The sequence below is a fragment of the Anopheles stephensi genome, chromosome 2, assembly GCF_013141755.1.
Source record: "Anopheles stephensi strain Indian chromosome 2, UCI_ANSTEP_V1.0, whole genome shotgun sequence".
Classification (NCBI taxonomy): Eukaryota; Metazoa; Arthropoda; class Insecta; order Diptera; family Culicidae; genus Anopheles; species Anopheles stephensi.
Genome location: NC_050202.1, coordinates 5749757 through 5773052, shown reverse-complemented (window position 1 = coordinate 5773052; position 23296 = coordinate 5749757). Strand labels below are relative to the sequence as shown.

At 45.5% G+C, this 23296-nt stretch overlaps 5 protein-coding genes across 5 annotated transcripts; 3 read left to right on the top strand and 2 right to left on the bottom strand.

The window, feature by feature from the left end:
- Positions 1–2129: 2129 nt before the first annotated feature.
- LOC118508232 (histone H1-like) lies at positions 2130–3030 on the bottom strand. The gene has a single exon (XM_036047837.1). The coding sequence runs from the start codon at positions 2961–2963 to the stop codon at positions 2217–2219; it is 747 nt and encodes a 248-aa protein (XP_035903730.1). The 5' UTR covers positions 2964–3030; the 3' UTR covers positions 2130–2216.
- A 5814-nt stretch (positions 3031–8844) lies between these two features.
- LOC118508230 (histone H1-like) lies at positions 8845–11304 on the top strand. Its single transcript, XM_036047835.1, has one exon. It carries the CDS (start codon positions 8937–8939, stop codon positions 9681–9683), a length of 747 nt encoding a protein of 248 aa, XP_035903728.1. The 5' UTR covers positions 8845–8936; the 3' UTR covers positions 9684–11304.
- Positions 11305–13038: 1734 nt separating this feature from the next.
- LOC118508228 (histone H1-like) lies at positions 13039–15357 on the top strand. The gene has a single exon (XM_036047834.1). The coding sequence runs from the start codon at positions 13127–13129 to the stop codon at positions 13871–13873; it is 747 nt and encodes a 248-aa protein (XP_035903727.1). The 5' UTR covers positions 13039–13126; the 3' UTR covers positions 13874–15357.
- A 1650-nt stretch (positions 15358–17007) lies between these two features.
- Positions 17008–17926, top strand: LOC118508233 (histone H1B-like). The gene has a single exon (XM_036047838.1). The coding sequence runs from the start codon at positions 17097–17099 to the stop codon at positions 17841–17843; it is 747 nt and encodes a 248-aa protein (XP_035903731.1). The 5' UTR covers positions 17008–17096; the 3' UTR covers positions 17844–17926.
- Positions 17927–20627: 2701 nt separating this feature from the next.
- LOC118508227 (histone H1-like) lies at positions 20628–22877 on the bottom strand. Its single transcript, XM_036047833.1, has one exon. It carries the CDS (start codon positions 22813–22815, stop codon positions 22069–22071), a length of 747 nt encoding a protein of 248 aa, XP_035903726.1. The 5' UTR covers positions 22816–22877; the 3' UTR covers positions 20628–22068.
- Positions 22878–23296: the final 419 nt, after the last annotated feature.

Genomic DNA, 23296 nt, shown 5'->3' with positions numbered 1-23296 from the left:
CTAAGCGATATGCTTCATTGATTGTCCTTTTCCATGATACACAGAGAGTTTTATTCTTTAAAATTACCGGCAGGATGTCGATTGGTTTTCTTTGAAATGATCCCATGAATTGAATTTAAATGCACTGGTTTATAGCTAAATTTATAAAATAGCTTTTCAGTATTTAAAGAAAAACCCTCGAATGAGCTAAAAAACATTCAACAAGAACATTACAAAACAAGTCCCATCGGAAGCAATCATCAGTGCATAGGACACAGCTTTTCCACTGGTAAGTTTAAAAAAAGCTCCTAGTTCTCATCGAATCCGGCAGAGCGCGCTGGTTGAATTAATTGATTGATATTTGTGAGACGAAGGATGAAATATTTCATAATGCTATCTGCAGTAATTCATGCTTCTCGGTTTACGATACATCCCTTTTGATTGAGATAATCATGCAATGTCTGAAAAACGACTGTTTTTATGTATGTATTTCTTTGTTTAAGAAACTTATTTATTTATGAATCTACTATGCTCCTCTACCACTCATTCTTGATAGATAGTGACAGAGCTTTTCTTGATAGTGATAGAGCCTGCTTCGGAAGCAGAATACCAGTATCCAGCGTCGATTTCAAGATGGTAGATGGGATTTCTGTTACCTTCATACAATCGTAACTTCGGATAGTTCAGGGAAATCGTGCCTACTACGGGCTCCTGAGATCCAGACAACTCCTACAACGCACGAAATACACCTTATATCGCACAATCAATCGTCCGGTCGTCCTCTACCTATACGAGTCTTGAACTATACAGACAGAAGACGCCAACGCCAATGGCATATTGTAGCGGCGAATGCTTAGGACTATCTTTGCCGGTGTGTGCGAGCAGGGCGTGTGGAGAACTAGAATTAATCACGAGCTAACTGAGCTGTTACTTATCCGGCGCTGCAACCGCTTTGCGGTCTTGGCCTGCTGCAACAATCCTCGATACCGCTCACGGTTCAGCGCCTTAGTCTGTCAATCAATTATCCCGACCTATCTGGCTGATGCATAAGCCCCATCACTCCATATCAGCTTGAAACTACCACGCCTCCTCTGTCCGTGTGGCCGGCCTAGAAGGACTTTACGGACAGGGTCGTCAGGTGTCATTTTCATGACGTGGCCAGTCCACCGGAGCCAGGCGAGTCTAATTCGCTGCACGATGGTGAGATAATCGTACAGTACGTACGGCCCGTAATTGTAGCGGCTTCTCCATTGTGCTTCCACACTTACGGAGCCAAAAATTCTTCAGAGCATCTTCCTCTCGAACTAAGAGGAACTGCATCTTCCTCGTGGGCAAGGTTTCGCTGTAGGTTACCCTTACAAAAATACCCTTATCATAGCATGTTGTATGATACCTCATATTGGTTACATGCTGAGAACTGTAGTGTACAGGTAGTTATGCTCGATTATAGGTAAAATACGATCATGCCAGTGGAATGAGCCAGGCTTTGCCAAACAAGTAATTCTTTTACCCGTGCAAGAACATAGTGTTCGTAAGTCAAGCTTGTTACCCTGTAGCGGTGTGCAGTGAGGTCATCGTTTGCTAAGGATTCTGGTCACAGACCTAATCCTGATATCCGATGTAAACAAATTATGCCTATGCCACGGTATGCCAAAATCTGGAATGTGTTGTAGACGGTTCCCAATGGTTCTCCATCAGAATCTCTAAGATCGATGACTCAGTACTTGGAGTTCTTAGATGATTCATGAACGGTACTATTTGACGGCTTCCCAAGCCCAGCAAGCCTGGCTAGCAACATTTCAAAACCATCATTGAACTCTGGGTGTACTTGGGGAGTCTGGGTATCCCGGGTATCTGATACAGTTCTATCTTGAGTTCTAGACTTGCCAATCTAGGTAAATTAATCTCAAGATGACCTCCTCCTTCTGGGTAATATGATGTCAAGGAGGCCAGATAGCTCAAGCTTACCCGAACCAAAGTGGGAGAAGAATGCTTTCATTCCTCAGAATTCTACATAGAATAGTTGCGCAATCTGCAATACGACCTGAGAGATAGATCATGACATATGATCGAGACTTGTGACTCGATTCATCTGCCTTATTATATAGGTAGAAGGAAATTGAAAACCAATATCTTTTCTGAATCGTTTGGTAGTCCTGAAAAGGACTGTTGCATGAACGATGGAACTGCAGGACTAGAGAGCGCCCGGAACAGCGTCACGATGTAGAAGTAGCCCTTTACTTCTTGGCTGCGGCTTTCTTCGGGGCGGCTGCCTTCTTCGGTGCGACGGCTTTCTTCGGGGCAGCGGCCTTCTTGGCGGGAGCTGCTGCCTTCTTTGGCTTCGGTGCCTTCGGCTTGGCGGCTGCGGCCTTGGTTGGCTTCGTAGCCTTCTGCTTGGGTGCTGCTGCTGGCTTCTTGGCGGCCTTCTTCGCACCGTCGGCGGCCTTGGGCTTCTTGGCAGCGGCCGTCTTTGGCTTCTTGGCTACGGCACCCTCTGCCTTCTTGGTGGTCTTCTTGGCGGCTGCCTTCTTCTCACCGGCCGGCTTCTTGGCCGCGGTCTTCTTCTTCTTGTCCCCGGCGGACGCAGACTTCTTCGGTGCCGCTGCCTTCTTCTTCTTCTCTACCACGGGCTTCTTGGCGGCGGCCGACAGCTTGAACGAGCCCGACGCTCCGGTACCCTTGGTCTGGACCAGCTTGCCGCTGGCGACGCCACTCTTCAGCGCCTTCTTGAAGAAGGTGGCCAGCTTCGTCACGTCGGCCTTGTAGTTGGCCGCCACGTACTTCTTGATCGCCTGCAGCGACGATCCGTTGCGCTCGTTCAGTGCCTTCACAGCGGCCAGCACCATCTCGTTCACCGGAGGATGGGCCGCCGGCTGCTTCGGCTTCTTGGGGCCTGCCGCCTTGGGCTTCTTCGGCGACTTGGCCACGGTTGCTGGGGCAGCTGCTGCTGCAGTCGGTACTTCGGTTGCTGCGGTATCGGCCATCGTCTTACTTTCGCGCTTCTTTGGCTATGCTGTCACACACACACTGACACACTCGTGTTTACCTTTGCGATTATGCTGTTTCGCTGTAGGTTACCCTTACAAAAATACCCTTATCATAGCATGTTGTATGATACCTCATATTGGTTACATGCTGAGAACTGTAGTGTACAGGTAGTTATGCTCGATTATAGGTAAAATACGATCATGCCAGTGGAATGAGCCAGGCTTTGCCAAACAAGTAATTCTTTTACCCGTGCAAGAACATAGTGTTCGTAAGTCAAGCTTGTTACCCTGTAGCGGTGTGCAGTGAGGTCATCGTTTGCTAAGGATTCTGGTCACAGACCTAATCCTGATATCCGATGTAAACAAATTATGCCTATGCCACGGTATGCCAAAATCTGGAATGTGTTGTAGACGGTTCCCAATGGTTCTCCATCAGAATCTCTAAGATCGATGACTCAGTACTTGGAGTTCTTAGATGATTCATGAACGGTACTATTTGACGGCTTCCCAAGCCCAGCAAGCCTGGCTAGCAACATTTCAAAACCATCATTGAACTCTGGGTGTACTTGGGGAGTCTGGGTATCCCGGGTATCTGATACTTCTGATCTGTTATGCTACAGGCTCCCTCGAATGTTGCGTCTCGAAAGAACACGACCACGCGAGCTTACGTCAAATTTTGATGTGGCTGTCAAGGAGGGATGCAAAAATACTGTTCCGCTTTTTAGCTAATTTATCTACTTATTTGCTCTGTACGCTGCTCAATGACGATTGCATCGCATAGATAAAATGTTAAACTACCATAAACAATATACATTGGGTCACGGATATTTCTATGAAGGTTGAATATCACGACGCAAGTGTGGAAGCACATGACGCTGACGATAGACGATGATGTTTAAAACGCTATAGTTTTTGAGAAATAAATGCAAGCCGGAGTGTTTTATGTTTAAACGGTAGTTTAACATGTTTTGTTACAGTGTAAAGCCAAAGAACGATGATTACAAGCAGAAAAGTACATACAAATCGTAAATCAAAAGGTCACTCTCCGGCGACAAATCGAGCCGAAGCGGAATGACATTAGGATGTTCGGGTTGGTGTTGTGTTATGAAGTAATGGTATTTTTGGAAGAATTTATGGATTGAGACGCATTATATGTGTGTCATTATGTTTGAAACAGGTTTTTAAAGAAGTTTCAGTAATATAATTTCATATATAGTCATACAATTCATCATACAAGCCAGGGGAAGATTGTTGTACGTGGCGTTTGACAGCTGTACGTCAGAGGTGCAGACCATGGCTTAGGGCTCGAGAAAAACGCTGTAGGTCGATCGAATGTTTGTTCATACGATATTTACTTTAATAGTTGTTTTGTTACTCAAGTAAATCATAAGATTATTTCTGTTAAAAATAATCCTTAAAAAGTACGTTTCCATAATCTAAAACGAAAGTGTTTGATATGTTGAATGTTCGCACCTTGAATCTCTCTATGCGTTTTCGTCTTCGTATCAGTTGAAAGAGGAGTATTGTTTTCATATGTATAATATATTTTGATGCTGCGATATTCACTTTAATAGTTTTCTTGTTACTCAAGTAAATCATTAGCTTGTTTCAATTAAAAATAATCCTCAAAAAGTATCTTTCAATAGTCTAAAACGAAAATACGTTGAAATGATACGTTGAGTGTTCGCACCTTGAATCTCTCTATGCATTCCCGTCTTCGTATCAGCTGAAAGAGGAATATTGTTTTCATATGTATGATATTTTTTGATAAGGCTTTCAACAGAAAATGTGTCATGGAACGAAGACGTTTTGTACGATAAAATAAGGAATCATAATCATATCATTAAGGAAATCTCTAAGCGATATGCTTCATTGATTGTCCTTTTCCATGATACACAGAGAGTTTTATTCTTTAAAATTACCGGCAGGATGTCGATTGGTTTTCTTTGAAATGATCCCATGAATTGAATTTAAATGCACTGGTTTATAGCTAAATTTATAAAATAGCTTTTCAGTATTTAAAGAAAAACCCTCGAATGAGCTAAAAAACATTCAACAAGAACATTACAAAACAAGTCCCATCGGAAGCAATCATCAGTGCATAGGACACAGCTTTTCCACTGGTAAGTTTAAAAAAAGCTCCTAGTTCTCATCGAATCCGGCAGAGCGCGCTGGTTGAATTAATTGATTGATATTTGTGAGACGAAGGATGAAATATTTCATAATGCTATCTGCAGTAATTCATGCTTCTCGGTTTACGATACATCCCTTTTGATTGAGATAATCATGCAATGTCTGAAAAACGACTGTTTTTATGTATGTATTTCTTTGTTTATGAAACTTATTTATTTATGAATCTACTATGCTCCTCTACCACTCATTCTTGATAGATAGTGACAGAGCTTTTCTTGATAGTGATAGAGCCTGCTTCGGAAGCAGAATACCAGTATCCAGCGTCGATTTCAAGATGGTAGATGGGATTTCTGTTACCTTCATACAATCGTAACTTCGGATAGTTCAGGGAAATCGTGCCTACTACGGGCTCCTGAGATCCAGACAACTCCTACAACGCACGAAATACACCTTATATCGCACAATCAATCGTCCGGTCGTCCTCTACCTATACGAGTCTTGGGCTATACAGACAGAAGACGCCAACGCCAATGGCATATTGCAGCGGCGAATGCTTAGGACTATCTTTGCCGGCGTGTGCGAGCAGGGCGTGTGGAGAACTAGAATTAATCACGAGCTAACTGAGCTGTTACTTATCCGGCGCTACAACCGCTTCGCGTTCTTGGCCTGCTGCAACAATCCTCGATACCGCTCACGGTTCAGCGCCTTAGTCTGTCAATCAATTATCCCGACCTATCTGGCTGATGCATTAACCCCATCACTCCACATCAGTTTGAAACTACCACGCCTCCTCTGTCCGTGTGGCCGGCCTAGAAGGACTTTACGGACAGGGTCGTCAGGTGTCATTTTCATGACGTGGCCAGTCCACCGGAGCCAGGCGGGTCTAATTCGCTGCACGATGGTGAGATAATCGTACAGTACGTACGGCCCGTAATTGTAGCGGCTTCTCCATTGTCCTTCCACACATACGGGGCCAAAAATTCTTCTGAGCATCTTCCTCTCGAACTAAGAGGAACTGGAACTCTTCCTCGTGGGTGGGTTACCCTTACAAAATAGATAGCATGTTGTATGATACCTCATATTCGGTCTACAAACAGATCGTCCTACCCACAGCAACGTACGGCATTCCTGTATGGCGTACCTGTGCAAGGACAAACCTGCTGAAGATACAAACCAGTTGCAATAGAATCCTTCGACTCATTCTGGACGCTCCCAGCTGGACACGGCTTGAGGAGCTCTACGATGCAGCGAACACAGCACCATTCGACGTAATAACAGACAAAATCATCAACCGGTTGCAGACTTCAGCAGCGGTTTCCACACACCAGCAGGTGAAAAACCTGATATTTAGAGAATAAGCTAGTTTTAAGATAGTAGTTTGATTTAGTTCCTAAGTTGTTGATTAGTTTGTAAGTTTAAACTAACAATTAGCCTAAGTGCATAATACATCTAATAATTTACAAAAATAACTGCCTCCTGGCATACAAAACGACAAGAGCGCTGAAAAACATTTCAGTTGATTCTCGCGAAAATATGTAAATGATGTTAATTCTAAGACATCAATCAATAAATTCTTTTATTTAAAAAAAAACATACCTTCTTCTGAACCAGACTTATACGATGTAGATGAGTATTCAACGCAAAATGATTCGACATAACTCGAGACATCTTGCGTATGAATGCCCGGTCTGCAGAGAGCCCACCGAACCAAGGCCACAGGAACACTTGTGGAGAGATCGAGAAAAGGAAACGCCCGAGATCGTCCGCCTCCCACATGCTCTGCCAGCGAGTCAGGAAAACTTGCTGTGGCAAACGAAGCAACTCTCGGGCGAAGATTAGCCAGTCGTTAAAGGCGCCTTGTTGGGCAATACACCTCCTGCAATTTGAAAATGCCATCCTCGAACTGAAAATGCCCGGAACCATCATCGGGTGAAGATCACTTGGCATGGTCTTCATTTCCTCGTGCAAGGAAGAATCTGTTCTTAAAAGGGAACTGTATTAATGCCGGTTAACATGTTGAACTGTGTTAACAGTTAAACATGTTGAACTGTGTTTAATGCCGGTGGAGCTCAGGATGCACTTGTAGGGCAACAAAATCTTCGTAGATCTTCAAGATTTTGTTCTTAGAACCGGTCTCTAAAAGCACTTTATAAAAAACAAATTTTAACAAATTTTAACATCATTATACGAGTTCATTAAATTATGTAAAAAAACAACCAAGAAAAAACAACCAAATCCTTATCGCTACCAAATTTGAAATTAAATGAATTACTGCAGAAAGCATTATGAAATATTTCATCCCTTGGTAGGCACAAATAAAATCGATGAATGTAACATTCAACCAGCGCGCTCTGCCGGATTGCACCGGAACTAAGGGAGCTTTTTTTGAACGTACCAGTGGAAAAGCTTATTCTTATGCATTCATGATCGATTCCGATGGGGCATGTTTTGTAATGTTCTTGTTGAGTTTTTTTTAGCTTAATCCAGGATTTTTCTTAAAATATTGAAATTTCTCATTTGCAAGTAATTTTGGCTATGAAACAGAGCATTGAAGTTCTACTCATGGGATCATTTGAAAGATCCTCAATCAACATCCTGCTGGTAATTTTAACTATGTATCATGGAAAAGGACAACCAATGAAGCATATCGCTAAGATATTCCCTTTATGATATGATTATGATTCCTCATTTTATCATACAAAACGTCTTAGTTCCATGACACCTTTTCTGTTGGTAGCCTGCTCAAAATATATTATACATATGAAAACAATACTTGACAATACGGCGTCATGCCGTAATACTGAAATTATAAATAAAAAAATGAAAACAATACTCCTCTCTCAGCTGATACGAAGACGGGAACGCATAGAGAGATTCAAGGTGCGAACACTCAACGTATCAAACATTTTCGTTTTAGACTATTGCAAGATACTTTTTGAGGATTATTTTTAATTGAAACAAGCTTATGATTTACTTGTGCAACAAGAAAACTATTAAAGTAAATATCGTATGAACAAACATTCGATCGACCTACAGCGTTTTTCTCGAGCCCTAAGCCATGGTCTGCACCTCTGACGTACAGCTGTCAAACGCCACGTACAACAATCTTCCCCTGGCTTGTATGATGAATTGTATGACAATATATGAAATTATATTACTGAAACTTCTTTAAAAACCTATTTCAAACATAATGACACACATATTATGCGCCTCAATCCATAAATTCTTCCAAAAATACCATTATATCTCCACACAACACCAACCCGAACATCCTAATGTCATTCCGCTTCGGCTCGATTTGTCGCCGGAGAGTGACCTTTTGATTTACGATTTGTATGTACTTTTCTGCTTGTATTCATCGTTCTTCGGCTTTACACTGTAACAAAACATGTTAAACTAATGTTTAAACATAAAACACTCCGGCTTGCATTTATTTCCCAAAAACTATACCGTTTTAAACATCATCGTCTGTCGTCAGCGTCATGTGCTTCCACACTTGCGTCGTGATATTCATCCTTCATAGAAATATCCGTGTCCCAATGTATATTGTTTATGGTAGTTTAACATTTTATCTATGCGATGCAATCGTCATTGAGCAGCGTACAGAGCAAATAAGTTGATAAATTAGCTAAAAAGCGGAACAGTATTTTTGCATCCCTCCTTGACAGCCACATCAAAATTTGACGTAAGCTCGCGTGGTCGTGTTCTTTCGAGACGCAACATTCGAGTGAGCCCGTAGCATAACCGAGCATCAACATACAGCATAAACGCAAAGGTAAACACGAGTGTGTCAGTGTGTGAGTGACAGCATAGCCAAAGAAGCGCGAAAGTAAGACGATGGCCGATACCGCAGCAACCGAAGTACCGACTGCAGCAGCAGCTGCCCCAGCAACCGTGGCCAAGTCGCCGAAGAAGCCCAAGGCGGCAGGCCCCAAGAAGCCGAAGCAGCCGGCGGCCCATCCTCCGGTGAACGAGATGGTGCTGGCCGCTGTGAAGGCACTGAACGAGCGCAACGGATCGTCGCTGCAGGCGATCAAGAAGTACGTGGCGGCCAACTACAAGGCCGACGTGACGAAGCTGGCCACCTTCTTCAAGAAGGCGCTGAAGAGTGGTGTCGCCAGCGGCAAGCTGGTCCAGACCAAGGGCACCGGAGCGTCGGGCTCGTTCAAGCTGTCGGCCGCCGCCAAGAAGCCCGTGGTAGAGAAGAAGAAGAAGGCAGCGGCACCGAAGAAGTCTGCGTCCGCCGGGGAAAAGAAGAAGAAGACCGCGGCCAAGAAACCGGCCGGTGAGAAGAAGGCAGCCGCCAAGAAGACCACCAAGAAGGCAGAGGGTGCCGTAGCCAAGAAGCCAAAGACGGCCGCTGCCAAGAAGCCCAAGGCCGCCGACGGTGCGAAGAAGGCCGCCAAGAAGCCAGCAGCAGCACCCAAGCAGAAGGCTACGAAGCCAACCAAGGCCGCAGCCGCCAAGCCGAAGGCACCGAAGCCAAAGAAGGCCGCAGCTCCCGCTAAGAAGGCCGCTGTCCCGAAGAAAGCCGCCGCACCGAAGAAGGCAGCCGCCCCGAAGAAAGCCGCGGCCAAGAAGTAAAGGGCTACTACTACATCGTGACGCTGTTCCGGGCGCTCTAGTCCTGCAGTTCCATCGTTCATGCAACAGTCCTTTTCAGGACTACCAAACGATTCAGAAAAGATATTGGTTTTCAATTTCCTTCTACCTATATAATAAGGCAGATGAATCGAGTCACAAGTCTCGATCATATGTCATGATCTATCTCTCAGGTCGTATTGCAGATTGCGCAACTATTCTATGTAGAATTCTGAGGAATGAAAGCATTCTTCACCCATTTTGGTTCGGATTAGCTTGAGCTATCTGGCCTCCTTGACATCATATTTGCCCAGAGGGAGAAGCTCATCTTGAGATTAATTTACCTGGATTGGCAGGTCTAGAACTCAAGATAGAACTGTATCAGATACCCGGGATACCCAGACTCCCCAAGTACACCCAGAGTTCAATGATGGTTTTGAAATGTTGCTAGCCAGACTTACTGGGCTTGCGAAGCCGTCAATGAGTACCGTTCATGAGTCTTCTAGAACTCCAAGTACTGAGTCATCGATCTTAGAGATTCTGATGAAGAACCATTGGGAAACGTCTACAAGACATTCCAGATACGATTTGGCATACCGGTGGCATAGGCATAATTTGTTTACATCGGATATCAGGATTAGGTCTGTGACCAGAATCCTTAGCAAACGATGACCTCACTGCACACCGCTACAGGGTAACAAGCTTGACTTACGCACACTATGTTCTTGCACGGGTAAAAGAATTACTTGTTTGGAAAAGCCTGACTCATTCCACTGTTATGATCGTATTTTACCTGTAATCGAGCATAACTACCTGTACACTACAGGTCTCAGCATGTAACGAATATGAGGTATCATACAACATGCTATCTATTTTGTAAGGGTAACCCACCCACGAGGAAGAGTTCCAGTTCCTCTTAGTTCGAGAGGAAGATGCTCAGAAGAATTTTTGGCCCCGTATATGTGGAAGGACAATGGAGAAGCCGCTACAATGACGGGCCGTACGTCCTGTACGATTATCTCACCATCGTGCAGCGAATTAGACTCGCCTGGCTCCGGTGGACTGGCCACGTCATGAAAATGACACCTGACGACCCTGTCCGTAAAGTCCTTCTAGGCCGGCCACACGGACAGAGGAGGCGTGGTAGTTTCAAGCTGATATGGAGTGATGGGGCTTATGCATAAGCCAAATAGGTCGGGATAATTGATTGACAGACTAAGGCGCTGAACCGTGAGCGGTATCGAGGATTGTTGCAGCAGACCAAGAACGCGAAGCGGTTGTAGCGCCGGATAAGTAACAGCTCAGTTAGCTCGTGATTAATTCTAGTTCTCCACACGCCCTGCTCGTGCGCCCTCCACACGCCCTCCACATGGCGTATTTCGTGCGTTGTAGGAGTCGTCTTGATCTTAGGAGCCCGTAGTAGGCACGATTTCCCTGAACTATCCGAAGTTACGATTGTATAAAGTCAACAGAAATCCATCTTGAAATCGACGCCGGATACTGGTATTTTACTTCCGAAGCAGGCTCTATCACTATCAAGAAAAGCTCTATCACTATCTATCAAGAATGAGTGGTAGAGGAGCATAGTAGATTCATAAATAAATTAGTTTCATAAACAAAGGAATACTTTATGTATGTATGTATGTATGTAACAGTCATCTTTGAAATATTGCATGATAACCTCAATCAAAAGGGATGTATCGTAAACCGAGAAGCATGAATTACTGCAGATAGCATTATGAAATATTTCATCCTTCGTCTCACAAATATCAATCAATTAATTCAACCAGCGCGCTCTGCCGGATTCGATGAGAACTAGGAGCTTTTTTTAAACTTACCAGTGGAAAAGCTGTGTCCTATGCACTGATGATTGCTTCCGATGGGACTTGTTTTGTAATGTTCTTGTTGAATGTTTTTTAGCTCATTCGAGGGTTTTTCTTTAAATACTGAAAAGCTATTTTATAAATTTAGCTATAAACCAGTGCATTTAAATTCAATTCATGGGATCATTTCAAAGAAAACCAATCGACATCCTGCCGGTAATTTTAAAGAATAAAACTCTCTGTGTATCATGGAAAAGGACAATCAATGAAGCATATCGCTTAGAGATTTCCTTAATGATATGATTATGATTCCTTATTTTATCGTACAAAACGTCTTCGTTCCATGACACATTTTCTGTTGAAAACCTTATCAAAAAATATCATACATATGAAAACAATACTCCTCTTTCAGCTGATACGAAGACGGGAATGCATAGAGAGATTCAAGGTGCGAACACTCAACGTATCATTTCAACGTATTTTCGTTTTAGACTATTGAAAGATACTTTTTGAGGATTATTTTTAATTGAAACAAGCTAATGATTTACTTGAGTAACAAGAAAACTATTAAAGTGAATATCGCGGCATCAAAATATATTATACATATGAAAACAATACTCCTCTTTCAACTGATACGAAGACGAAAACGCATAGAGAGATTCAAGGTGCGAACATTCAACATATCAAACACTTTCGTTTTAGATTATGGAAACGTACTTTTTAAGGATTATTTTTAACAGAAATAATCTTATGATTTACTTGAGTAACAAAACAACTATTAAAGTAAATATCGTATGAACAAACATTCGATCGACCTACAGCGTTTTTCTCGAGCCCTAAGCCATGGTCTGCACCTCTGACGTACAGCTGTCAAACGCCACGTACAACAATCTTCCCCTGGCTTGTATGATGAATTGTATGACTATATATGAAATTATATTACTGAAACTTCTTTAAAAACCTGTTTCAAACATAATGACACACATATAATGCGTCTCAATCCATAAATTCTTCCAAAAATACCATTACTTCATAACACAACACCAACCCGAACATCCTAATGTCATTCCGCTTCGGCTCGATTTGTCGCCGGAGAGTGACCTTTTGATTTACGATTTGTATGTACTTTTCTGCTTGTAATCATCGTTCTTTGGCTTTACACTGTAACAAAACATGTTAAACTACCGTTTAAACATAAAACACTCCGGCTTGCATTTATTTCTCAAAAACTATAGCGTTTTAAACATCATCGTCTATCGTCAGCGTCATGTGCTTCCACACTTGCGTCGTGATATTCAACCTTCATAGAAATATCCGTGACCCAATGTATATTGTTTATGGTAGTTTAACATTTTATCTATGCGATGCAATCGTCATTGAGCAGCGTACAGAGCAAATAAGTAGATAAATTAGCTAAAAAGCGGAACAGTATTTTTGCATCCCTCCTTGACAGCCACATCAAAATTTGACGTAAGCTCGCGTGGTCGTGTTCTTTCGAGACGCAACATTCGAGGCAGCCTGTAGCATAACCGAGCATCAACATACAGCATAAACGCAAAGGTAAACACGAGTGTGTCAGTGTGTGAGTGACAGCATAGCCAAAGAAGCGCGAATCGTAAGACGATGGCCGATACCGCAGCACCCGAAGTACCGACTGCAGCAGCAGCTGCCCCAGCAACCGTGGCCAAGTCGCCGAAGAAGCCCAAGGCGGCAGGCCCCAAGAAGCCGAAGCAGCCGGCGGCCCATCCTCCGGTGAACGAGATGGTGCTGGCCGCTGTGAAGGCACTGAACGAGCGCAACGGATCGTCGCTGCAGGCGATCAAGAAGTACGTGGCGGCCAACTACAAGGCCGACGTGACGAAGCTGGCCACCTTCTTCAAGAAGGCGCTGAAGAGTGGCGTCGCCAGCGGCAAGCTGGTCCAGACGAAGGGCACCGGAGCGTCGGGCTCGTTCAAGCTGTCGGCCGCCGCCAAGAAGCCCGTGGTAGAGAAGAAGAAGAAGGCAGCGGCACCGAAGAAGTCTGCGTCCGCCGGGGAAAAGAAGAAGAAGACCGCGGCCAAGAAACCGGCCGGTGAGAAGAAGGCAGCCGCCAAGAAGACCACCAAGAAGGCAGAGGGTGCCGTAGCCAAGAAGCCAAAGACGGCCGCTGCCAAGAAGCCCAAGGCCGCCGACGGTGCGAAGAAGGCCGCCAAGAAGCCAGCAGCAGCACCCAAGCAGAAGGCTACGAAGCCAACCAAGGCCGCAGCCGCCAAGCCGAAGGCACCGAAGCCAAAGAAGGCCGCAGCTCCCGCTAAGAAGGCCGCTGTCCCGAAGAAAGCCGCCGCACCGAAGAAGGCAGCCGCCCCGAAGAAAGCCGCGGCCAAGAAGTAAAGGGCTACTACTACATCGTGACGCTGTTCCGGGCGCTCTAGTCCTGCAGTTCCATCGTTCATGCAACAGTCCTTTTCAGGACTACCAAACGATTCAGAAAAGATATTGGTTTTCAATTTCCTTCTACCTATATAATAAGGCAGATGAATCGAGTCACAAGTCTCGATCATATGTCATGATCTATCTCTCAGGTCGTATTGCAGATTGCGCAACTATTCTATGTAGAATTCTGAGGAATGAAAGCATTCTTCACCCATTTTGGTTCGGATTAGCTTGAGCTATCTGGCCTCCTTGACATCATATTTGCCCAGAGGGAGAAGCTCATCTTGAGATTAATTTACCTGGATTGGCAGGTCTAGAACTCAAGATAGAACTGTATCAGATACCCGGGATACCCAGACTCCCCAAGTACACCCAGAGTTCAATGATGGTTTTGAAATGTTGCTAGCCAGACTTACTGGGCTTGCGAAGCCGTCAATGAGTACCGTTCATGAGTCTTCTAGAACTCCAAGTACTGAGTCATCGATCTTAGAGATTCTGATGAAGAACCATTGGGAAACGTCTACAAGACATTCCAGATACGATTTGGCATACCGGTGGCATAGGCATAATTTGTTTACATCGGATATCAGGATTAGGTCTGTGACCAGAATCCTTAGCAAACGATGACCTCACTGCACACCGCTACAGGGTAACAAGCTTGACTTACGAACACTATGTTCTTGCACGGGTAAAAGAATTACTTGTTTGGCAAAGCCTGGCTCATTCCACTGGCATGATCGTATTTTACCTATAATCGAGCATAACTACCTGTACACTACAGGTCTCAGCATGTAACGAATATGAGGTATCATACAACATGCTATCTATTTTGTAAGGGTAACCCACCCACGAGGAAGAGTTCCAGTTCCTCTTAGTTCGAGAGGAAGATGCTCAGAAGAATTTTTGGCCCCGTATATGTGGAAGGACAATGGAGAAGCCGCTACAATGACGGGCCGTACGTCCTGTACGATTATCTCACCATCGTGCAGCGAATTAGACTCGCCTGGCTCCGGTGGACTGGCCACGTCATGAAAATGACACCTGACGACCCTGTCCGTAAAGTCCTTCTAGGCCGGCCACACGGACAGAGGAGGCGTGGTAGTTTCAAGCTGATATGGAGTGATGGGGCTTATGCATAAGCCAAATAGGTCGGGATAATTGATTGACAGACTAAGGCGCTGAACCGTGAGCGGTATCGAGGATTGTTGCAGCAGACCAAGAACGCGAAGCGGTTGTAGCGCCGGATAAGTAACAGCTCAGTTAGCTCGTGATTAATTCTAGTTCTCCACACGCCCTGCTCGTGCGCCCTCCACACGCCCTCCACATGGCGTATTTCGTGCGTTGTAGGAGTCGTCTTGATCTTAGGAGCCCGTAGTAGGCACGATTTCCCTGAACTATCCGAAGTTACGATTGTATAAAGTCAACAGAAATCCATCTTGAAATCGACGCCGGATACTGGTATTTTACTTCCGAAGCAGGCTCTATCACTATCAAGAAAAGCTCTATCACTGTCCATCAAGAATGAGTGGTAGAGGAGCATAGTAGATTCATAAATAAATTAGTTTCATAAACAAAGGAATACTTTATGTATGTATGTATGTATGTAACAGTCATTTTTGAAATATTGCATGATAACCTCAATCAAAAGGGATGTATCGTAAACCGAGAAGCATGAATTACTGCAGATAGCATTATGAAATATTTCATCCTTCGTCTCACAAATATCAATCAATTAATTCAACCAGCGCGCTCTGCCGGATTCGATGAGAACTAGGAGCTTTTTTTAAACTTACCAGTGGAAAAGCTGTGTCCTATGCACTGATGATTGCTTCCGATGGGACTTGTTTTGTAATGTTCTTGTTGAATGTTTTTTAGCTCATTCGAGGATTTTTCTTTAAATACTGAAAAGCTATTTTATAAATTTAGCTATAATCCAGTGCATTTAAATTCAATTCATGGGATCATTTCAAAGAAAACCAATCGACATCCTGCCGGTAATTTTAATGAAATAAAACTCTCTGTGTATCATGGAAAAGGACAATCAATGAAGCATATCGCTTAGAGATTTCCTTAATGATATGATTATGATTCCTTATTTCATCGTACAAAACGTCTTCGTTCCATGACACATTTTCTGTTGAAAACCTTATCAAAAAATATCATACGTATGAAAACAATACTCCTCTTTCAGCTGATACGAAGACGGGAAAGCATAGAGATTCAAGGTGCGAACACTCAACATATCAAACATTTTCGTTTTAGATTATGGAAACGTACTTTTTAAGGATTATTTTTAACAGAAACAAGCTAATGATTTACTTGAGTAACAAGACAACTATTAAAGAAAATATCGTAGGAAAAACATTCGATCAACCTACAGCGTTTTTCTCAAGCCCTAAGCCATGGTCTGCACCTCTGACGTACAGCTGTCAAACGCCACGTACAACAATCTTCCCCTGGCTTGTATGATGAATTGTATGACAATATATGAAATTATATTACTGAAACTTCTTTAAAAACCTATTTCAAACATAATGACACATATATAATGCGCCACAATGCACAAATTCTTCCAAAAATACCATTATATCTCCACACAACACCAACCCGAACATCCTAATGTCATTCCGCTTCGGCTCGATTTGTCGTCGGAGAGTGACCTTTTGATTTACGATTTGTATGTACTTTTCTGCTTGTATTCATCGTTCTTTGGCTTTACACTGTAACAAAACATGTTAAACTACCGTTTAAACATAAAACACACTGACTTACATTTATTTCCCAAAAACTATAGCGTTTTAAACATCATCGTCTATCGTCAGCGTCATGTGCTTCCGCACTTGCGTCGTGATATTCATCCTTCATAGAAATATCCGTGACCCAATGTATATTGTTTATGGTAGTTTAACATTTTATCTATGCGATGCAATCGTCATTGAGCAGCGTACAGAGCAAATAAGTAGATAAATTAGCTAAAAAGCGGAACAGTATTTTTGCATCGCTCCTTGACAGCCACATCAAAATTTGACGTAAGCTCGCGCGGTCGTGTTCTTTCGAGACGCAACATTCGAGTGAGCCCGTAGCATAACCGAGCATCAACATACAGCATAAACGCCAAGGTAAACACGAGTGTGTCAGTGTGTGAGTGACAGCATAGCCAAAGAAGCGCGAAAGTAAGACGATGGCCGATACCGCAGCAACCGAAGTACCGACTGCAGCAGCAGCTGCCCCAGCAACCGTGGCCAAGTCGCCGAAGAAGCCCAAGGCGGCAGGCCCCAAGAAGCCGAAGCAGCCGGCGGCCCATCCTCCGGTGAACGAGATGGTGCTGGCCGCTGTGAAGGCACTGAACGAGCGCAACGGATCGTCGCTGCAGGCGATCAAGAAGTACGTGGCGGCCAACTACAAGGCCGACGTGACGAAGCTGGCCACCTTCTTCAAGAAGGCGCTGAAGAGTGGCGTCGCCAGCGGCAAGCTGGTCCAGACGAAGGGTACCGGAGCGTCGGGCTCGTTCAAGCTGTCGGCCGCCGCCAAGAAGCCCGTGGTAGAGAAGAAGAAGAAGGCAGCGGCACCGAAGAAGTCTGCGTCCGCCGGGGACAAGAAGAAGAAGACCGCGGCCAAGAAGCCGGCTGGTGAGAAGAAGGCAGCCGCCAAGAAGACCACCAAGAAGGCAGAGGGTGCCGTAGCCAAGAAGCCAAAGACGGCCGCTGCCAAGAAGCCCAAGGCCGCCGACGGTGCGAAGAAGGCCGCCAAGAAGCCAGCAGCAGCACCCAAGCAGAAGGCTATGAAGCCAACCAAGGCCGCAGCCGCCAAGCCGAAGGCACCGAAGCCAAAGAAGGCAGCAGCTCCCGCCAAGAAGGCCGCTGCCCCGAAGAAAGCCGCCGCACCGAAGAAGGCAGCCGCCCCGAAGAAAGCCGCAGCCAAGAAGTAAAGGGCTACTACTACATCGTGACGCTGTTCCGGGCGCTCTCTAGTCCTGCAGTTCCATCGTTCATGCAACAGTCCTTTTCAGGACTACCAAACGATTCAGAAAAGATATTGGTTTTCAACTACCTTCTACCCATATAATAAGGCAGATGAATCGAGTCACAAGTCTCGATCATATGTCATGATCTATCTCTCAGGTCGTATTGCAGATTGCGCAACTATTCTATGTAGAATTCTGAGGAATGAAAGCATTCTTCTCCCACTTTGGTTCGGGTTAGCTTGAGCTATCTGGCCTCCTTGACATATTTGCCCAGAGGGAGAAGCTCATCTTGAGATTAATTTACCTGGATTGGCAGGTCTAGAACTCAAGATAGAACTGTATCAGATACCCAGACTCCACAAGTACACCCAGAGGTCAATGAAGCTAACAGATCTTAACATTTACAATAGCATTTGGTCTACCGGGAATATCCCGGCGGACTGGAAAGGCAGTTTAACAGTTCCGATTCCTAAACCCAAAAAACCCATTTATGAAATAGATAGTTACCGTCCAATCTCGCTCCTTAACTGTATAGTTAAGGTGTTGGAAAGGATGGTAAACCGTAGATTAACACAGGAACTACAAGACCGTAATCTCCTTAGCAATAACCAGCATGCGTTCCAGTCGGGTAGAGGTACGGAAACGTACTTTACTGGCCGATCTAATAGATAAAGCCACCAGTAGAGACCACCACATAGACCTAGCAATCATAGACCTTGACAAAGCCTTTGATCGAACCTGGCGTCATGCCATCCTTACACAACTGTCTCGTTGGGGCTTTGGTGGACTTTTAACCAAGTTCATTGATATCTTCCTTACGGACAGGACTTTTAGAGTACAAAAAGGAACCGAACTATGCAACTCCTACACACAAGAGAATGGTGTTCCGCAAAGGGGCCATTCTCTCTCCAACCCTTTTCCTCATCAGTATGGAATCCCTTTTTTGCTCCCTTCCCACAGAAATCCAAGCATTCCTCTATGCAGACGATATTATCCTGGCCTCTTCATCTCATACTGCTTGCAAATCTCGTAAACTCCTACAAACAGGGGTTGACAAGGTTCGACAGTGGTCGAGATGGACGGGCTACGAAATATCACACACAAAGTCCAAAATCCTCCATATCTGCAAACACTGCTCTTGCAGTCAACGACGACCAATAACCTTTAATAGGACACCAATACCCAACACAAAGATAGCCGACGTACTCGGCGTAACCTTCGACAGTAGGCTTTCTTTTCTTCCACATTCCAACAGGGTCAAGAAGCAAACAACCGGCTGAACTTGTTCCGGATGCTTGGAACCGGCAAAGCTCGGGCCTCCCGCTCATCAACGCCTGGCTCCTAGCCAAACTACTCTACGGCATCGAGATTGTTTCCCGCGAGCGAGCAGCCTTCGAGAAGAGAGTAGCACCCGTCTACCATACAGCCATCCGCTACGCCACTGGTGCTTTTGTCACCAGCCCGATTGTTTCCCTCCTCTGCGAAAGCGGTTTTCTTCCATTTCAGCATATCATCACCAACAGACTCGTGGCAGCTGCAGCTCGGATCCTTGAGAAAGGAAGGAGATTACCAGAGCTAACTCCGACCTGCAACAACTCACCAACCACCACCTTCCTCCGATCATCCAATCCAGCCGCCGGGGAACACGTCCCTGGTACCATAGCACTCCTGCCATAGACTGGGAACTAAAACACACTCTCCGGGGAACCGGAAAAAGCAACCACATCGCCAATACCACCTTTACGCACCTGATCCGGACCAAATACCAGCACCATCACCACATCTACACAGACGGCTCCGTCAATCGGGAGTCAGCCGGCTGTTGGATCCATTCCAGCCTCGAAAATTGCGCCATCAAGCTCCCTAACCACACCTCCATCTTTTCAGCCGAAGCAATAGCCATCCGTCTTGCCGCCGATGAAGGACTTAGGACCGACATTCCGAACGTCATCTTCACCGACAGCGCTAGTGTTCTGGCAGCCCTTCAACACGGTTCCTCAAAAGACCCACACATTCAGCTCCTAGATGACATCCTTCCATCTCCTGAAATAGTCCTCTGTTGGATTCCGGGTCATTCCGGAATCGACGGAAACGAGAAAGCCGACCGTCTTGCCAACCAAGGTCGGCTCCGTCCGGCCGAACCGCACAGCTCTCTTTCGCGCCGTGACGCCATCCGCTTTACTAACGCAATAGTCGCTCAACACTGGAACACTACCTGGCTCAACCTAGACCTCTCCACAAAACTCCGCTCCATCAAGCACAACACCGCACCCTGGGACGATCCCGTTTCCAGCCACATCCAACGAGTCCTTTCCCAGCTTCGCATTGGTCACACACGCCTGACCCACTCCTACCTTCTCGACAGATCCAGCCCTTCATTTTGCAGCTCTTGTGGCGTCGACATTACCGTCCGCCACATTCTTACCGATTGCCATGGATACACTACACACCGAACCACCTGCCAACTAGATACCGACCTAGCCATCATACTGTCTCCCGACAAGCAACAGCAGAACCGCCTCATCCGATTTTTACACATCAGCAACCTGTACCGCGAACTATAAATTTATAGCACAATAGTTTCCATATTACATAAAGAATAATAGTTAAGCAATAGTTAAGCCATAGTTTTTACCACACATATGTAACAATAGACAGGAAAGAGGCGAATGAAGTCTCAAAGACCCAAAGCCTCTATAAATAAACGAAAAAAAATGACGATAGACGATGATGTTTAAAACGCTATAGTTTTTGAGAAATAAATGCAAGCCGGAGTGTTTTATGTTTAAACGGTAGTTTAACATGTTTTGTTACAGTGTAAAGCCAAATAACGATGATTACAAGCAGAAAAGTACATACAAATCGTAAATCAAAAGGAGAACTAGAATTAATCACGAGCTAACTGAGCTGTTACTTATCCGGCGCTACAACCGCTTCGCGTTCTTGGCCTGTTGCAACAATCCTCGATACCGCTCACGGTTCAGCGCCTTAGTCTGTCAATCAATTATCCCGACCTATCTGGCTGATGCATTAACCCCATCACTCCACATCAGTTTGAAACTACCACGCCTCCTCTGTCCGTGTGGCCGGCCTAGAAGGACTTTACGGACAGGGTCGTCAGGTGTCATTTTCATGACGTGGCCAGTCCACCGGAGCCAGGCGGGTCTAATTCGCTGCACGATGGTGAGATAATCGTACAGTACGTACGGCCCGTCATTGTAGCGGCTTCTCCGTTGTCCTTCCACACATACGGGGCCAAAAATTCTTCTGAGCATCTTCCTCTCGAACTAAGAGGAACTGCATCTTCCTCGTGGGTAAGGTTTCGCTGTAGGTTACCCTTACAAAATAGATAGCATGTTGTATGATACCACATATTCGTTACATGCTGAGACCTGTAGTGTACAGGTAGTTATGCTCGATTACAGGTAAAATACGATCATGCCAGTGGTATGAGTCAGGCTTTTCCAAACAAGTAATTCTTTTACCCGTGCAAGAACATAGTGTGCGTAAGTCAAGCTTGTTACCCTGTAGCGGTGTGCAGTGAGGTCATCGTTTGCTAAGGATTCTGGTCATAGACCGAATCCTGATATCCGATGTAAACAAATTATGCCTATGCCACGGTATGCCAAAGTCTGGAATGTCTTGTAGACGGTTCCCAATGGTTCTCCATCAGAATCTCTAAGATCGATGACTCAGTACTTGGAGTTCTTAGATGACTCGTGAACGGTACGCATTGACGGCTTCCCAAGCCCAGCAAGCCTGGCTAGCAACATTTCAAAACCATCATTGAACTCTGGGTGTACTTGGGGAGTCTGGGTATCCCGGGTATCTGATACAGTTCTATCTTGAGTTCTAGACCTGCCAATCTAGGTAAATTAATCTCAAGATGAGCTTCTCCCTCTGGGCAAATATGATGTCAAGGAGGCCAAAATGGGTGAAGAATGCTTTCATTCCTCAGAATTCTACATAGAATAGTTGCGCAATCTGCAATACGACCTGAGAGATAGATCATGACATATGATCGAGACTTGTGACTCGATTCATCTGCCTTATTATATAGGTAGAAGGAAATTGAAAACCAATATCTTTTCTGAATCGTTTGGTAGTCCTGAAAAGGACTGTTGCATGAACGATGGAACTGCAGGACTAGAGAGCGCCCGGAACAGCGTCACGATGTAGTAGTAGCCCTTTACTTCTTGGCCGCGGCTTTCTTCGGGGCGGCTGCCTTCTTCGGTGCGGCGGCTTTCTTCGGGACAGCGGCCTTCTTAGCGGGAGCTGCGGCCTTCTTTGGCTTCGGTGCCTTCGGCTTGGCGGCTGCGGCCTTCGTTGGCTTCGTAGCCTTCTGCTTGGGTGCTGCTGCTGGCTTCTTGGCGGCCTTCTTCGCACCGTCGGCGGCCTTGGGCTTCTTGGCAGCGGCCGTCTTTGGCTTCTTGGCTACGGCACCCTCTGCCTTCTTGGTGGTCTTCTTGGCGGCTGCCTTCTTCTCACCGGCCGGTTTCTTGGCCGCGGTCTTCTTCTTCTTTTCCCCGGCGGACGCAGACTTCTTCGGTGCCGCTGCCTTCTTCTTCTTCTCTACCACGGGCTTCTTGGCGGCGGCCGACAGCTTGAACGAGCCCGACGCTCCGGTGCCCTTCGTCTGGACCAGCTTGCCGCTGGCGACGCCACTCTTCAGCGCCTTCTTGAAGAAGGTGGCCAGCTTCGTCACGTCGGCCTTGTAGTTGGCCGCCACGTACTTCTTGATCGCCTGCAGCGACGATCCGTTGCGCTCGTTCAGTGCCTTCACAGCGGCCAGCACCATCTCGTTCACCGGAGGATGGGCCGCCGGCTGCTTCGGCTTCTTGGGGCCTGCCGCCTTGGGCTTCTTCGGCGACTTGGCCACGGTTGCTGGGGCAGCTGCTGCTGCAGTCGGTACTTCGGTTGCTGCGGTATCGGCCATCGTCTTACTTTCGCGCTTCTTTGGATATGCTGTCACTCACACACTGACACACTCGTGTTTACCTTTGCGTTTATGCTGTATGTTGATGCTCGGTTATGCTACGGGCTCACTCGAATGTTGCGTCTCGAAAGAACACGACCACGCGAGCTTACGTCAAATTTTGATGTGGCTGTCAAGGAGGGATGCAAAAATACTGTTCCGCTTTTTAGCTAATTTATCAACTTATTTGCTCTGTACGCTGCTCAATGACGATTGCATCGCATAGATAAAATGTTAAACTACCATAAACAATATACATTGGGTCACGGATATTTCTATGAAGGATGAATATCACGACGCAAGTGTGGAAGCACATGACGCTGACTATAGACGATGATGTTTAAAACGCTATAGTTTTTGAGAAATAAATGCAAGCCGGAGTGTTTTATGTTTAAACGGTAGTTTAACATGTTTTGTTACAGTGTAAAGCCAAAGAACGATG